General features: G+C 33.2%; 7 protein-coding genes across 7 annotated transcripts; 4 read left to right on the forward strand and 3 right to left on the reverse strand.

Annotated features, from left to right (window-relative positions):
- The first annotated feature begins 1,330 nt into the window (after positions 1-1,330).
- Positions 1,331-1,847, forward strand: LOC111683837 (collagen alpha-2(IX) chain-like). The gene is made up of 2 exons (XM_023445952.2): positions 1,331-1,358; positions 1,432-1,847. The coding sequence occupies exons 1-2, from the start codon at positions 1,331-1,333 to the stop codon at positions 1,836-1,838; spliced, it is 435 nt and encodes a 144-aa protein (XP_023301720.1). The 3' UTR covers positions 1,839-1,847.
- A 536-nt stretch (positions 1,848-2,383) lies between these two features.
- On the forward strand, positions 2,384-3,234 carry LOC111683838 (pre-mRNA 3' end processing protein WDR33; the record flags this gene model as incomplete). Its single annotated transcript, XM_023445954.2, has 2 exons — positions 2,384-2,408; positions 2,468-3,234. Coding segments are annotated over exons 1-2 (792 nt in total), but the record flags the coding sequence as incomplete, so codon positions are not given.
- Positions 3,235-4,490: 1,256 nt separating this feature from the next.
- Positions 4,491-5,556, reverse strand: LOC111683839 (nucleolin 2). Its single transcript, XM_023445955.2, has one exon. The coding sequence runs from the start codon at positions 5,466-5,468 to the stop codon at positions 4,590-4,592; it is 879 nt and encodes a 292-aa protein (XP_023301723.2). The 5' UTR covers positions 5,469-5,556; the 3' UTR covers positions 4,491-4,589.
- A 3,488-nt stretch (positions 5,557-9,044) lies between these two features.
- Positions 9,045-9,608, reverse strand: LOC111683836 (collagen alpha-1(I) chain). Its single transcript, XM_023445951.2, has 2 exons — positions 9,581-9,608; positions 9,045-9,508 (listed from the first exon to the last, which is right to left on the reverse strand). Exons 1-2 carry the CDS (start codon positions 9,606-9,608, stop codon positions 9,045-9,047), a joined length of 492 nt encoding a protein of 163 aa, XP_023301719.2.
- Positions 9,609-10,022: 414 nt separating this feature from the next.
- On the forward strand, positions 10,023-10,612 carry LOC111683835 (cuticle collagen 1-like). Its single transcript, XM_023445950.2, has one exon. The coding sequence runs from the start codon at positions 10,116-10,118 to the stop codon at positions 10,524-10,526; it is 411 nt and encodes a 136-aa protein (XP_023301718.2). The 5' UTR covers positions 10,023-10,115; the 3' UTR covers positions 10,527-10,612.
- Positions 10,613-12,847: 2,235 nt separating this feature from the next.
- Positions 12,848-13,883, forward strand: LOC111683833. Its single transcript, XM_023445949.2, has 2 exons — positions 12,848-13,002; positions 13,061-13,883. The coding sequence occupies exons 1-2, from the start codon at positions 12,972-12,974 to the stop codon at positions 13,825-13,827; spliced, it is 798 nt and encodes a 265-aa protein (XP_023301717.2). The 5' UTR covers positions 12,848-12,971; the 3' UTR covers positions 13,828-13,883.
- A 404-nt stretch (positions 13,884-14,287) lies between these two features.
- On the reverse strand, positions 14,288-16,188 carry LOC111683832 (bromodomain-containing protein DDB_G0280777). Its single transcript, XM_023445948.2, has 2 exons — positions 15,950-16,188; positions 14,288-15,879 (listed from the first exon to the last, which is right to left on the reverse strand). The coding sequence occupies exons 1-2, from the start codon at positions 15,996-15,998 to the stop codon at positions 14,315-14,317; spliced, it is 1,614 nt and encodes a 537-aa protein (XP_023301716.2). The 5' UTR covers positions 15,999-16,188; the 3' UTR covers positions 14,288-14,314.
- Between the last annotated feature and the right edge of the window lie 64 nt (positions 16,189-16,252).

The following is a 16,252-nucleotide window of genomic DNA, read 5'->3' on the forward strand; positions in this document are numbered from 1 at the left end:
CAGTTCTAGTTCAGTTCTAGTTCAGTTCTAGTTCAGTTCTAGTTCAGTTCTAGTTCAGTTCTAGTTCAGTTCTAGTTCAGTTCTAATTCAGTTCTAGTTAAGTTCTAGATAAGTTCTAGTTTAGTTCTACTTCAGTTTTAGTTCGACTCTCGTTCGATTATAGATCCGTTCCAGTTTTGTTCTCGTACTATTGTACTACTGTTCTAGTTCAGTTCTAGTTCAGTTCTAGTTCAGTTTTAGTTCAGTTCTAGTTCAGTTCTAGTTCAGTTCTAGTTCAGTTCTAGTTCTAGTTCAGTTCTAGTTCAGTTCTAGTTCAGTTCTAGTTCAGTTCTAGTTCAGTTCTAGTTCAGTTCTAGTTCAGTTCTAGTTCAGTTCTAGTTCAGTTCTAGTTCAGTTCTAGTTCAGTTCTAGTTCAGTTCTAGTTCAGTTCTAGTTCAGTTCTAGTTCAGTTCTAGTTCAGTTCTAGTTTAGTTCTAGTTCAGTTCTAGTTCAGTTCTAGTTCAGTTCTAGTTCAGTTCTAGTTCAGTTCTAGTTCAGTTCTTGTTCAGTTCTAGTTCAGTTCTAGTTCAGTTCTAGTTCAGTTCTAGTTCAGTTCTAGTACAGTTCTAGTTCAGTCCTAGTTCGACTCTCGTTTGATTATAGTTCTGTTCCAGTTTTGTTCTCGTACTATTTTAGTTCTGTTCTAGTTCAGTTTTAGTTCAGTTCTAGTTCAGTTCTAGTTCAGTTCTAGTTCAGTTCTAGTTCAGTTCTAGTTCAGTTCTAGTTCTGTTCTAGTTCTGTTCTATTTCTGTTCTAATTATGTTCTAATTATTTTCTAGTTCTGTTCTAGTACAATTTAAGTTCAGTTTTAGTACAGTTCTTCAGTTCAGGTCCTGAGCTGTTCTAGTTCAGATTTAGTTCGGTTCTAGTTCAGTTCTAGTTCGCATTTAGGGGAAAAACTTTATCGCTGTGGGTCTAAGACAAGAACGTTTTTCTATTAAACAAAATCTTTAAAATTTTTTTTAAATTGAATTCGAAATAGATTTTAATGGATTTGACAATTTAATGAGTTCTGTAATAGAGTGAATTTAATAGTGTCATCGTAATTAAAAGTACCAATGATTTACGATTGTTGTTACCACAAGCATTACAACTTTAAAGCGTAAATACTTAACTAGGGTGTTACATTTCTAGATTTTTTATAGAATATTAATGTCCGACCATAAAGTTCTAAAGTTATAAATCAAGTGACAGCAATTCGATTTTAAGATGGAATGCATTTTTTTGTGGAAGAAAAAACTCTATATAAAATGCATTGAATTAAAATTTTTAAAATAGTTTTAATTGAACCATGAAACCTTTAACATTGCTATTAATAGGTTTAGTATTTTTTTTTGGATTTAAAGAAATAGTTTTGACGAAAATCCTGTTTAATTTTTTTGTTAATTTCAGGTTTCTTTTACTCCTTTTCTGCTGGCAGTGATCTTGTGCGCAAGGTGCGTAATGTGCCACAAATCTATTATACACAACAGGGTCCTCCCGGTCCGCCAGGACCACCCGGCATGCCAGGTCCTATGGGTAATAAGGGTCCTAGAGGTCCTACCGGTGATATAGGTCCTGTTGGAGCTATGGGACCTCAAGGTGTACCAGGTCCTGATGGTAGAGATGGTGCTCCTGGTATGCAGGGACCACATGGCTTAAGAGGACGCAGAGGTTTTCCTGGAGCTAGAGGTCCACCTGGACAACCGGGACCACCAGGTTTTATGGGTCCTCCGGGACCACCAGGTCCGGCAGGAACATCGGCTAGAAGTATGTTATCATTTATAGAGGCTTTAGATGAATACGAAGATGAATTTTAAAATGAAATTAATAAAATAAAGAAAGATGTTAAACGAAATGTGTGCATTTCTTATTTTAGGGTCCAACAAAGATTCATAGGATCAGTTTTTTTAAAGGGAGCTATTTTTGAAAAACAAAACTGTGTGCACTTTCTAAACAAATCTCTCAAATTTGGTTTTTGTTTGATTACCGTAATGTTAGAAACCCGTAATCGATTACATTTAATGCAAATTAATCTTAGTTTAAAACTAGTTTAAGTAACCTAATTAATTTTCCCATATTAGAAGATAATCTTTCTTTCATTTTAGACAAAAAGTAATAAAATATTTTGTCATTAATAAAGATACAATTTATTGCTCCTATTAAGTTAAAACCTCAACGTCTAAAACATTATCTGAAATCTTTAATCCAAAATACCAAAATTTTCTTAGAATCTTAAAGTTTTTACACAAAAATTGTCATCTAGATTAAAACGACATAATTTGCCAAACTTAAGATCACATAACTAAAAGAAATTTTATATAAAAACTGTAACCGAAACTTCGAAACAATGTAGTTTAACAAAATGTTTCAAACAGTTCAAATATTGAGTAAGTTTTTCAGCACTAAAACTAAATTTCTTTAAAAAAATTAACAAATTTCTCTTTAGCCATCCTTTTTCTAGCCATTAATGGTCCTTCATGCCGAGGCTCGACATTGAAAGTTGTTTCACGTGCACGTTCTAATGACAATAATGATGGTTCTCCCCAAATTGTCTATTATTCACAAAGTGATCATTATCAGAAAAAGGATAAACCCAAAGAACCACAAATAGTGGAAGAAGATTTTGAAGAAGCCGAACAAGAACAAGAAAAAGATGGCCGCAAAGTACCCGACTACTTATATCCCACTACCATACCCATGATGAATGATAATTTCAAAATTATTGTACCACAAATGTCCAATTATCCCATGTATGGTTTGGAAAATCGCATAGCATTAAATGAAATGAGACCTTCCAATAATTACTATAACACTCAGCGTTTGTCGTTGCCAAATCCCAATTTACAATTTGGTTTAAATCTAAATGCCAATGCGGGCATGTATGGCGAACAGAGACCTGGTAAAAAACCCATGTCTGAAAAAGAGGAACAGCCTATGTATCAGCAGACAGCCATATTACCCTTGATTATAGCCGGACCACCTGGTCCTCCGGGTCCACCAGGACCTCCTGGTCCTCAAGGACCTACTGGCAGAATGGGACCTCAGGGCAAACCAGGACCACAAGGTCCTATGGGTCCTCCTGGACCTCAAGGTCCTGCCACTGCTTCCGGTAGTGCCTATACAACTTTAGGACAAAGTCATGGTGTTTGGTATGCGGGTGGTAAATCTTTGATACCAATTATTCAAACTCCCAATAATAACAATAACAACAACAATAATGAAGAATAAAATTAAAAGCATTGACTGAAAATCTTAAATCAAATTTATTTCGTTAATAATCTGAACATTTACTTTCTTTTAGTTTCTATTTAATTTAATTTATTTTTTAAATGTTGCTCTTCCACGAAATTGTTTTCAATTAAATTTCGTGTTTTGGCTTCATCGCTGCTGGCAGTAAAAAGTTTAAACATTATAATTGACCCCTTCAGCTATTTCGTATTGTTGATGATTAGTTGTCGATAAAGGTTAATAAACTTTTTTGTTCGATATTTTGTTTAAAAGACACCTAAACAAATTTTAAAGTTTAAGCATAGGTTTTTAGAACAGAACTAGAACTAAACTAGAACTGAACTAGATCTGAACTAGAACTGCACTAGAACTGAACTAGAACTGAACTAGAACTGAACTAGAACTGAACTAGAACTGAACTAGAACTGAACTAGAACTGAACTAGAACTGAACTAGAACTGAACTAAAACTGAACTAGAACTAAACTAGAATTGAACTAGTTTGTAATAAAACATCATATTTTTCTCTGTGTATTTATTAATGTGTCTTATTTCTTCACTGACATGATTATTGACTTTTAGCTGAAATCTGCGGTTTCAAAAATGATAAAGAGTTTAGTTTTTAAATTAATTTAAATGAGACTGCATGTCTAAATTAAAAACAATCAAAACATCTTAAGCAGAAGAAAGTTTTTTTTTTTAATTTAATTAAAATTGTTAAAATGCGGTGTAGCTTAAAGCTGTGATACACGATTGTCAGATCTTACGAGGTTGTCAATTAAGTGTGCAGAAAATGAATATTTCTCATGACACAAGGTGAAGAATGAATTGTATATCAGGGCTAGTTTTTAAATTCCATACCGAATACTATGATGTCTTCTTTCTCATTATCGCTGAGACAAAAACCAAAATGATGTATGCTGGAGTAAACTTTAGACTATTTGCTAAAGTAGTCTACTCTAAAGACTAGTTGCTAGAGCTGTATTTAGAATAGTCGATAGTGTATGGTTTATACTAATAATAGAGTAGTCTGTATACTATTCGATAGAGAAGTAAATAGACTAATCGAAAGATAAATGTATACATTAGTAGATACAGAAATCTGTGGAGTAGTCTATAGTCTAGTAGTATGTAGATTAGTCGAAAGGGTATTCTATTCACTAGTCTTTAGACTAGTCGTTAGTCTACAGGCTTATCAAAACTAAAACAAATTTTTTTTTAATTTTTCAATTTATTTTTTTCTTTTTACGTTATAAATAAATAATAAATATATTTCAATAAATAAATTAATTGTACTAACTAATTAATAATAATTTATAACAATTTATATAGAATGACTACTTAAGCTTTGATTTCATTGGCTGCAGCTTCCTCAACTTTTTCAGGTTGTGGTGGAACTGCAACATGTTCGGCAGAAGTTTCCTTATCACTGGTTTCATTGTCGGTTGTCTTTTCACCATTTTCATTTGCCTTATCAGTTGATTCGGTTTCGGTTTCTTTTTCACTTTCGGGAGTAATAGTGGTGGATTCAGTCTCATCTTCATCGTCATCATCACCGATGACTTGTTCGATGGTTTGTTGTAGGAAATGTTCGAAAAGTTGGAAATATTGTTGAGCACTGGTGGCAACTTGTTGGGTATTAGGTAATTCGGTGACTTTCTTAATGGCATCACGGATCATGATTAAAACCGAGGTATTGGAAGAACCTGAGGTGGTGGCAGCGGGAGCGGCAGCAGGAGTTTCACTGTTGGCGGTCGTTTCTTCAGCAGGTTGTTTTTCCTTATCTTCAGAGGGTTTAGCCTCTTCCTCAATTTTATTATGGCTAACAGCCTCAGAAACATCACGTCTTATTCTGCGACCATAAAAATCATCGTCATCATCATCTGCCTCGTTATCAGCAGCATCATCATCATCGTCCTCATCACTACCTTCTTGGGACTCATTGACCGACTGTTCGTAGGCCTGTTGACGTCTTATAGCATTTTGATGTTGGGCCTCAGCATCATCTTCTTCATCGTCTTCATCTGAATCTTCACTGGAATCTTCTTGAGGATAAGTCTGACGAGCACTTCTTACATTTGCCTCTACACCTTCATAATCCAATTTATGTACTACTGCTGCTTTCGTATTCTTTTCTACAGTTCCTCTTAAAGAGGCTGCCTCCAATGAACCGGCAATACAGATGACGGCACACAAAGCTAGTAAAAGTTTGCAATTCATTTTTATTGGTTTGGTGCTGTTGGCGTTGTGTTCGCAGAAGGTTGTTCCTTCTTTTTACTCCCACAGTTTAAATGATTTAACTGAGCATATACATTGATATGTTATGGCCTTTTATAGGTTTTGGTTTCTTTTTCTTTGAAGCCAAAAAATACGAAATAAAATATTACAAAAATAACAACAAAATTATGCACAAAGTGTAGAAAACAACAACAGTTTTTGTCGATGATCTTCATCATGATGTTGCTGATGACGATGGAGAAAAAAAAGTAAAAATGAAAGTAAAAACAATTTCTTATGAATCTTTAACGCTTTTACCACAAAAAAAAATATATAAAATACAAACAAAACAAATATCCATATTGATATTTTTATTATTTTTGTGGATTATTTTTTATTGTTATTATCGCTAACTTCATTATCTTCAGCTTTAACATGATCATGATCGCCGTAATGATCGTCATTATTGCAAGTCAATCTTTGTTTAAAAAAAAGGTTTATTTTGATCGTTTCTTGATTTTGATCTTTCTTAAACTCTCTGTGCTATTTTAGCCGAAATATCCAGAAATGTAAAACAACAACAAAATCGCTCTCATTTAATTCAGCAATGGCTAAAAAGCACAAACACATTCGTATATAAATGAAAGAAAGAAAGCTTTAGTAAACCAATAATAATAATCACTTTCAGCGAATTAGTGTCTTGGGATTTGATTCGGTTAGTTGGGTTTCGATTAACTAATAGAAAATTTTAGTAAAATGTATTAATTAAGTTCATTTTTAGTTCAGTTCAGTTCAAGTTCAGTTCTAGTTCAGTTCTAGTTCAGTTCTAGTTCAGTTCTAGTTCAGTTCTAGTTCAGTTCTAGTTCAGTTCTAGTTCAGTTCTAGTTCAGTTCTAGTTCAGTTCTAGCTCAGTTTTAGTTCAGTTCTAGTTCAGTTCTATTTCATATTTAGTTCAGTTATAGTTCAGTTCTAGTTCAGATCTAGTTCAGTTCTAGTTCAGTTCTAGTTCAGTTCTAGTTCAGTTCTATTTCATATTTAGTTCGGTTCTAGTTTAGATCTAGTTCAGTTCTAGTTCAGTTCTAGTTCTAGGTACTCTTTTATATATATAGAAGATAAATGTCTTAAGTATATCTGAAGCAAGGTACAATTCAAGTTATATGCTTTATTATGAAAACTAAATCACATTTTATTCGTATATAATTAAACAAGTAAGACTATAACTTCTTAGTTGTTTTAATATTGATTTGTTTTTGTTTCAAAAAAAATTTATTTGAAAAATTTTTATGACATACAATGCTACAACAATACGACATCGATTATGAATTGGACAAATATTTGTGAAATTTTGTATGGAACCATTAATTTTGAATAAATATATTGCTTCGTTTGTAATGTAATCATGTTTAAAATAAACAGATGAGCATAACTAAATCGACTAAGAATTTTATAAAGACCAAGAATATTGAGACTCAGATGAATAATTCTCATTCATGGTGAAGGAGTGTATAATAACATATTTTCTTATCTATATTATCATTATCACTTAGAAATAGCATCCATAGGGGAATTTAAAAAAATTCAATAAATATTGAAAATTTCTACTAAAAACCGGTATTATAAAATTAAGAAACAAGAAGATATAAACAAATAAACATATAATATTACTTAAATATTTATATGGATGGTTAAATATACAAACACACATCATTGCACTCAACTAAATAGTTTATTGTTAACAAAGTCATTAACGTTAACAAGAAAAGATCTCTAGAGACACACATTCACTCACTGATAACGATCATTGTTGGTTTCAAATGAAACTCTTTGATCTATACAAACACAATAACATTTGTTGTCTTTTCAGGCAGGTTTTGTTTTTATTTATTTGGAAAACTAAATATTATATAACAAATCGTATTATATCAAATGAAGTGTTACCTATTTAATGACTTTTTTTCTATGGAAATTGAAATTTTGTTATGTCTTAAAAACAAACACTATGTAATTATGTATGTATTCAAAAAAAAAAAAAAAAAATGAGTCAACCTATAAAGGGCTTAACAATTGAAATCTTTTGTGTTAAATGCAGAAACTAGAAAAAGAAATATAAACAGAAAACTATAACACATTATTTAAATTAAAAATTATCATAAGAAAGTCAAGCAAAAGCATAAATTAATTTTGTATTTTTGCCAACATCAAAAATGATGAGATTGTATTTAGTGATGTGGAATTAAGTTATAGACAAATAATCGATTATTAACAGAAGCGAATCAGTTTTCAAAACCAACTGAACTAGAACTAAACTAGAACTGAACAAGAACTGAACTAGAACTGAGCTAGAACTGAACTAGAACTGAACTAGAACTGAACTAGAACTGAACTAGAACTGAACTAGAACTGAACTAGATCTGAACTAGAATTGAACTAGAACTGAACTAGAACTGAGTTCGAACTGAACTAGAATTGAACTAGAACTGAACTAGAATTTAACTAAAACTGAACTAGAACTGAACTAGAATTGAACTAGAACTGAACTAGAACTGAACTAGAACTGAACTAGAACTGAACTGGAACTGAATTAGAACTGAACTAGAACTGAACTAGAACTGAACTAGAACTGAACTGGAACTGAACTAGATCTAAACTAGAACTGAACTAGAATAGAAGTAGAACTGAACTAAAACATAACTAAGTAGAACAGAACTAGAACTGAACTAGAACTGAACTAGAACTGAACTAGAACTGAACTAGATCTGAACTAGATCTGAACTAGAACTGAACTAGAACTGAACTAGAACTGAACTAAAACTGAACTAGAACTGAACTAGAACTGAACTAAAACTGAACTAGAACTGAACTAGAACTGAGCTAGAACTGAACTAGAACTGAACTAGAACTGAACTAGAAATGAACTAGAACTGAACTAGAACTGAACTAGAACTGATCTAGAACTGAACTAAAACTGAACTAGAACTGAACTAGAACTGATCTAGAACTTAGCTAGAACTTAACTAGAACTGAACTAGAACTGAACTACAACTGAGCTAGAACTGAACTAGAACTGAACTAGAACTGAACTAGAACTGAACTAGAACTGAACTAGAACTGAACTAGAACTGAACTAGAACTGAACTAGAAACTGAACTAGAACTGAACTAGAACTGAACTAGAACTAAACTAGAACTAAACTAGAACTGAACTAAGACGGAACTAGAACTGACAATACATGACAATATATGTCTGCAAATTCATGCATACCCAGTAATAATGTTTAATATAAAGAAGTATAGACTTAAGGAACTGCTATCAAAGATTTCTTATACAAAAATCGTTTTTTTATAAAACTTTAAGTCAACTCGGATAACTTATATTCATCTATTTATTAAAAGTAATAACAATTTTTTCAAAATGTCGGCATGTCTATATCTAACCACTTTTAAAGGAACTTTTTAATGAAAAATATTCAAATTTTATTGATTTATTTCAATCTGGAAATCATAACCAATCTTTGGGAACTGTATAGATAAAACAAATTAAAACATATATTTTTAAACTTAAGTTTTATTAAAATTTTCTTTATTGTAACATTTCATCATCTTCAATATCGTATTCAAAATCTTCCACATTATAAAGCGAAGATCTTCCTGCAGGATTTGCAGCTGCCCCTGGTAAACCTCTAGGACCGGGAGGTCCAGGGGGTCCTCTAGGACCAACAGCACCTATAGCACCGGTAAAACCTCTAGGACCGCGACGACCATTTTCACCTATTGGGCCGGTGGGACCATTACGACCGTCATGACCACGATCACCAGGACGACCAACCGAACCTAAATCTCCAGGATCACCAGTAGGACCTTTCTCGCCTGGATCTCCATCGGGACCGGGTAAACCATTAACGCCTGGCGGACCGGGTGGACCAGGAGGACAATTACAGCCACCCATTCCGGGATAAATACCAGCACCTATAGAAGCTCCTGCATTAAGGCCAACACCAAGACCAAAGCCTTGTTGATGAGAGGCTTTAAAAAGAGCGCAAAAAGCTGAAAATGAAAAAAATGTGATATTTTTGTTAAAATATTCAAACAATTGATATTTTTCGGAAAATCTTTTACCTAGAACAACCAATGCTGACACCTTCATTTTCTAAAGTACAATGATTTTAGAATTTTAGAAAACCAGGGTTTATAAACTCTTTGAGTAAGAATTTTCTCGTTGCACTCAAGCTTAATGCATTTGTGTTATAAGTCACATAAAATTTAGAATAAAGAGTCATAAATCATGGTGGTTTCAAGTGACACAAATTTTTATGGTCTTAATGTATTTAATGGGAATTTAATGGAGCATTTTATTTCTAGAATAAAATTGATTTATGTTCTAGTATTTTCCAAACTTTTCCCATACACTTGACTAACACCTTTTTTCTCTCTCTCGAGATCATATAAAATCGAATGTTGTTGAGAAATTTGAATTAGAACTGTTTTGGAAAATGATGCTGAAAGTTGTAATAGTAATAGGTAAGAAAATAAATTTTTTTTAGGAAATCTTTTGAGGAGAAGTTTTAAGATATAATCACTCTTAAAACATATATATTTTCTTCCAGCTTTCCTAGGCTCTATCTGGGCATCGGAAGAACGTGATTCACGCAGTATGTTGGGACGTAATCGTAATACCAATAACATACAGGCTTACTATCAATCCGTACCACAATGTATTTGTACTCCCGGTCCTCGTGGTAATCCTGGTGAACAAGGAGCACCCGGTGTTAAAGGTCCTCGAGGCGATCCTGGCCTAAAGGGTCCCAAGGGACCTCCAGGACCAATGGGTCCTCCTGGTCGACAAGGTTCCAATGGACGTGATGGTGCTCCAGGACCTCCAGGTTTGCCAGGTCCCCGCGGTAGACGTGGTTTTCCCGGTGGTAGAGGTGTTCCTGGTCCAATGGGTGTACCCGGTCTACCAGGCCCACCCGGTCAACAAGGTGATCCCGGTGTTGCTTCACCGGCCACTACAACAACCACCACGACAACCACAACAGCTAAACCCAAAGAGGAAAATCCATAGGGTTTTGCCACAAATAGTGAACCCATAATCATAACACAACCATATACAATGACTATGGAAATTGATGATTACGATATCGTATATCCAGTGATGGAATATAAGAAATAATATAAGAATATGCATTATATTATGATAACGGTTTACTATTTGTGGTTCCGTTTTTGATGACAAACTAATTACGAATAATGAATAAAGCTTCACATTTTTAAAATATAAAAAAATAAACATTGCATTTATATTTATTAAGATTATATATATTTATGCAAATACAACTGAAATAGAAATAAACTAGAACTATTACTGAACAAGAACTGAACTAGAACTGAAATAAAACTGAACTAGAACTTAACTGGAAATGAATTAGAAATGAACCAGAACTGAAATAGAACTGAATTAGAACAAAACCAGAACATAATTAGAACATAACAGAAGAGAACTTGAGTTCTAGTTCATCAGATCAGAACTATAACTGAACTAGAACTGAAATAGAACTGAACTAGAACAGAACTAGAACAGAACTAGAACAGAACTAGAACAGAACTAGAACAGAACTAGAACAGAACTAGAACAGAACTAGAACAGAACTAGAACAGAACTAGAACAGAACTAGAACAGAACTAGAACAGAACTAGAACAGAACTAGAACAGAACTAGAACAGAACTAGAACAGAACTAGAACAGAACTAGAACAGAACTAGAACAGAACTAGAACAGAACTAGAACAGAACTAGAACAGAAATAGAACAGAACTTGAACAGAACTAGAACAGAACTAGAACAGAACTAGTACAGAACTAGAACAGAACTAGAACAGAACTGAACTAGAACTGAACTAGAACTAAACTAGAACTAGAACTAGAACTAGAACTGAACTAGAACTGAACTAGAACTGAACTAGAACTGAACTAGAACTGAACTAGAACTGAACTAGAACTGAACTAGAACTGAACTAGAACTGAACTAGAACTGAACTAGAACTGAACTAGAACTGAACTAGAACTGAACTAGAACTGAACTAGAACTGAACTAGAACTGAACTAGAACTGAACTAGAAATAGAACTAAACTAAAACTGAACTAGAACTAGAACTGAACTAGAAATAGAACTAAACTAAAACTGAACTAGAAATAGAACTAAACTAAAACTGAACTAGAACTGAACTAGAACTCAACTAAAACTGAACTAAAACTGAACTAGAATTGAACTAGAACTGAACTAGAACTGAACTAGAAATGAACTAGAACTGAACTAGAACTGAACTAGAACTGAACTAGAACTAGAACTGAAATAGAACCTAACTAGAACTGAACTAGAACTGAACTAGAACTGAACTAGAACTGAACTAGAACTGAACTAGAACTGAACTAGAACTGAACTAGAACTGAACTAGAACTGAACTAGAACTGAACTAGAACTATACTAGAACTGAACTAAAACTGAACTAGAACTGAGCTGGAACTGATCTAGATCTGAACTAGAACTGAACTAAAACTGAACTAGAACTGAATTAGAACTGAACTAGAACTGAACTAGAACTGAACTAGAACTGAACTAGATCTGAACTAAAACTGAACTAGAACTGAACTAAAACTGGACAAGAAATGAACTAAAACTGAACTAGAACTGAGCTGGAACTGAACTTAAACTCAACTAGAACTGAATTAGAGCTAAGTAAGTGATTCTTTGTTCATTGAGTGTTATTGAAGGATTTTAAGAATCTTACATAAAATTCGATTTTAGATTTGAAGATATATGATAAATTTTAGGTTTTAATTGATATATAATTTCGAACAACAGAAAGTTCACAAATTTAAATTAAAATTGCGAAAATACATTGTATATTACATTAGAAACTATTATAGCCAGATCAGTAGTGGTTCCCCTCAAAACACAATAATTAGTTTATTCAAATACAAATCAATACAAAAATAAAAAAAATCTTCCATAAAACTGATTACTCATCTGCTGCGAAAGAAAACATCTACCTGGCTTCTGCTAGTAGCAGTATTTTCACACCCAACATTTTCAACATGACCCGATTTTTGAAAACTTGTTCAATCAACGACGACTACGATGAAATAGTTGTATGTAAACAAGCTTTATTTAACTAACATGTTAAGAAGCTGTTTTGAATTGATTGACGAGCAAGATATGTATGTACATTTGTATGTATGTATGTAGAAAGAAGGGAGTGAAAGGTGCAAGGTTTGGGTCTAGAAACTCACTATAACTGACCAACAACTTTTGCTGTTATGAAAGTAACATTAACTTGTTTTTCAAGTTGCAATCTTGGCTCAAAACAAAAAAAAAACTTTCATTTTGTTCTTTAAAGAAAATCAAAGAATTCTTAAAGCAAACAGTTGTGAAACAGACGCCAAAAGATCAACAGCATCGATCAGTTAAGAAATAAATTAGAATTAAAATATTTTTATAATAAAAACACGAAATGAAAAGTTATCAGTTAACTGTGGTAATAGGTATGTTAGATTAAACCGTTTTTTTCCTATAACTTCCTAATTAAATTTTCATTTCCAGTTTCGCTATTACTTTTAACAATTTCCTGTGAGGCCAAAAAACGCAAACATCATAAAAGTTCAGATGAATCTTCGGAATCCTCTAAAACTAAAACCAAAACAAAATGGTCTTCTTCCTCGAATTTGGGTCCACAGACAAAAAATTCCATGGTAGCTACTGAAGAACATGGTTATTATGTTAAGCGCACCTTTTTGCCCTTAAGCAATGATGGTAAAAATTCCTCCAACTTAAAATCTCCTCCCTTTTTGGCTGTACCCATTGCCTGGTTTCCCTGTAAAGATGCTGATTGTTTAAAACTCAACTCTCTGGCTCTTAATTCCAATAAAAATTCCCTTGATGAGGGTTTCCTTTGTGACGATGATTGTACGGGACCTTATGAACCCATCTGTGGTAAAACCTCTTCCGAAGTCGCAGTATTCTATAATAAATGTAAACTTAATGTCGCTAAATGTAGAAGTCATGGCTATTGGTCTGATATTGCCTATGAAGATTGTAAAACACAATATCCCGAGGAAGTAAAATATGCCGAAATGAAATTCTGCAGAAGTCCTTATTTTAGAAGATCCGAAGAAATTCCCTCAATGGAAGAAAATAAAACTGAAAATTCTGAGAACTTAGTTGTAGAGGAAACCACTACTTTGAAGGCGGAGGAAGTTTTGATACAGGAAATCAAGGATTCGAAACCTGTAGAGAAAATTGAAGAATCTAAGGATTCATATAAAGAAATAAAAACGGCCAGTGGTATTGTAACCGAAATGAAATTGTAGAAAAATTCTTTGGAAGTTATCGAAATAAAATTTTTATAAAAAATTATCATAATGTAGATCAATGTTATTTATTTTCCATAATTTCAGAATCAAAGGGTTTTATTTTTCAAGAAACTTTAAAGGAGAGTGTTCTTGTTCAGTTCTTTAAAGAATATATTTTGTTAAATTCAGTTCTAATTCAGTACCAGTTCAGTTCTAGTTCAGTTCTAGTTCAGTTCTAGTTCAGTTCTAGTTCAGTTCTAGTTCAGTTCTAGTTCAGTTCTAGTTCAGTTCTAGTTCAGTTCTAGTTCTGTTCTAGTTCTGTTCTAGTTCAGTTCTAGTTCAGTTCTAGTTCAGTTCTAGTTCAGTTCTAGTTCAGTTCTAGTTCTGTTCTAGTTCTGTTCTAGTTCTGTTCAAGTTCTGTTCTAGTTCTGTTCTAGTTCTCCTTGTAAATTAAAAACCAAATCACAAAACATTTTAATCACATTTTTTTCAATATATTTTCACATTATTCAGTTTTTGCATCAATATCATTTAAAACATTAAAAACTTGAGCCTGATTATTAACGGCATTATTACCCAATTTCCCGTTCCCATGCTTAGCCATGCCTATTGAGAATTTAAACATTAAATCGGCCAAAGGTGTAGAAACATATTGCGTCGACGAGGAAACAGTTCTAAAAGTTAAATGACGTTTTGAACCATTATTAGGAAGTTTATTATTTTGCCCCGAAAATGGTGACGAAGTAACCGAATTAGAATTGCCATATGTGAAATTGGGTGTCAGAGAAGGATTTAGGGAGGTGGTGGTTAGGGTATTAAAATTGCCATAAGGGGAGCTTAGGGTTTCCGTGTTATTGTAGTTGTTGTTAAGTGTAGTGGAAGATGGAATGGGGTAATTTGTGTTGTGAGAAGGCTTGGTGTTAAAGACTTGATTTGGTTTGCTGTAAACAGGCTTAGTTTGCTGTTGCGTTGTGGGTTTGCTGTACGGTCTATTGTTGCTTAAAGGTTTTTGCTGATTATAGGAATTTTGTGATGGTTTTACGGTATTGTACTGCTGTTGAGGGGGTTTGTTATAAGAATTTTGATTTGTTAAAGGTTTTTGATTATTCTGTACATATTGATTTGTGGAACTTTGTGGATATTGATCTGAAGTCTTTTGGTTATTTTGATTATTATTATATTGTTGCGAAGGTTTCGATTTTGAACCTGATTTATTATTTAATTTATGATTATGTTGTTGTGTTGAGGGTTTTGTAGAACTATAGCCATTTTGGGGAGAATTATTGCCATAAGATTGTGCTTGATTTATATTAGTTTGTGAACCATAATTATTGGATTCATGGGGTTTATTTTGATTATAATTTGTTCCCTGATTATTAGAACTTTGAGGTCCATAGTTTGAAGAATCATAGGGTTTATTTGGCGTAGATTGTTCAAATATATTCCTTTCCGTATTATCCTGACCATAGTTATTTTGTAAAGCCGGTAGATTACCATGTGTCAGTTGTTCTGCACCCACATAGCTACCATCATTATCTCCCAGACTTTCTTGTGTATCCTCACAATTATCGGGTATATATTCACCCTCTGAACTATACTCATTTACATCTTCCTCATCATAGTCATCAAATTGACCCATATCATAACCAAATATAGGTTTTCCGGGAGGTTTTTGTGATTCATCTCCTGCAACAGCATTATCTAGGGCCTCCTTCATTTGGGGCCTATCATTAGCATAAACCTGTATATTGGACCCAGTATTCGATAGCACCGTTTCCATTTGTTGTTGCAAAAGTTCATATAGAGGAGGTGTAGTGTCGGGAATGGGTTGTTCTGGATCTGCTACATATTGATTGTTAATAAAAGCACTGCGTCCATCTAAATCTATATCAACTGGTAAAGTAGTGGTCTCCATCTCTGGCTTGGCAGTGGTTGTGGTAGTAGTGGACTTTGCCTTATGTGAAACCTTAGGTTGTTTAGTGGTTTGGCTACTTGACTTTGCAGCAACAGTAGAATTCTTTCCCTTTGATCCTTTCACCACTCCTGCCCAGATCTGTTGGCTACAGCATACTTTAAATAAACCCTTTTATTATTTTCTTAATTCTTTACAAAAATATCTACATTATCCTCCTTCACTTACCTAATATCATTAGCACCAATAACCGGTTACTCAATTGTCTTGTCTTCATGGTGCGTGAATGTTTAATGACTGTTTAGTGCAGTGTTTAATGCATTTGCTTTTATAGTCTTCAAATCAAAAGAAATCGGTCACTTGCAGCTTTGTTTTTGGTACCAATTTCTTCTTTAGTTTAAATTTTAATTGAATTCTATTCATATATGTTCTTTTAGTTTTTTTATATTATTTAGCATTCGTTTTGGTCTTATAGAACAAAAATCAAATTTAATGACTTGTATTTTTTTTTTGGTTCTTTAAAGGGAGTTT

The sequence above is a fragment of the Lucilia cuprina genome, chromosome 5 (assembly GCF_022045245.1).
Source record: "Lucilia cuprina isolate Lc7/37 chromosome 5, ASM2204524v1, whole genome shotgun sequence".
NCBI classification, from domain to species: domain Eukaryota; kingdom Metazoa; phylum Arthropoda; class Insecta; order Diptera; family Calliphoridae; genus Lucilia; species Lucilia cuprina.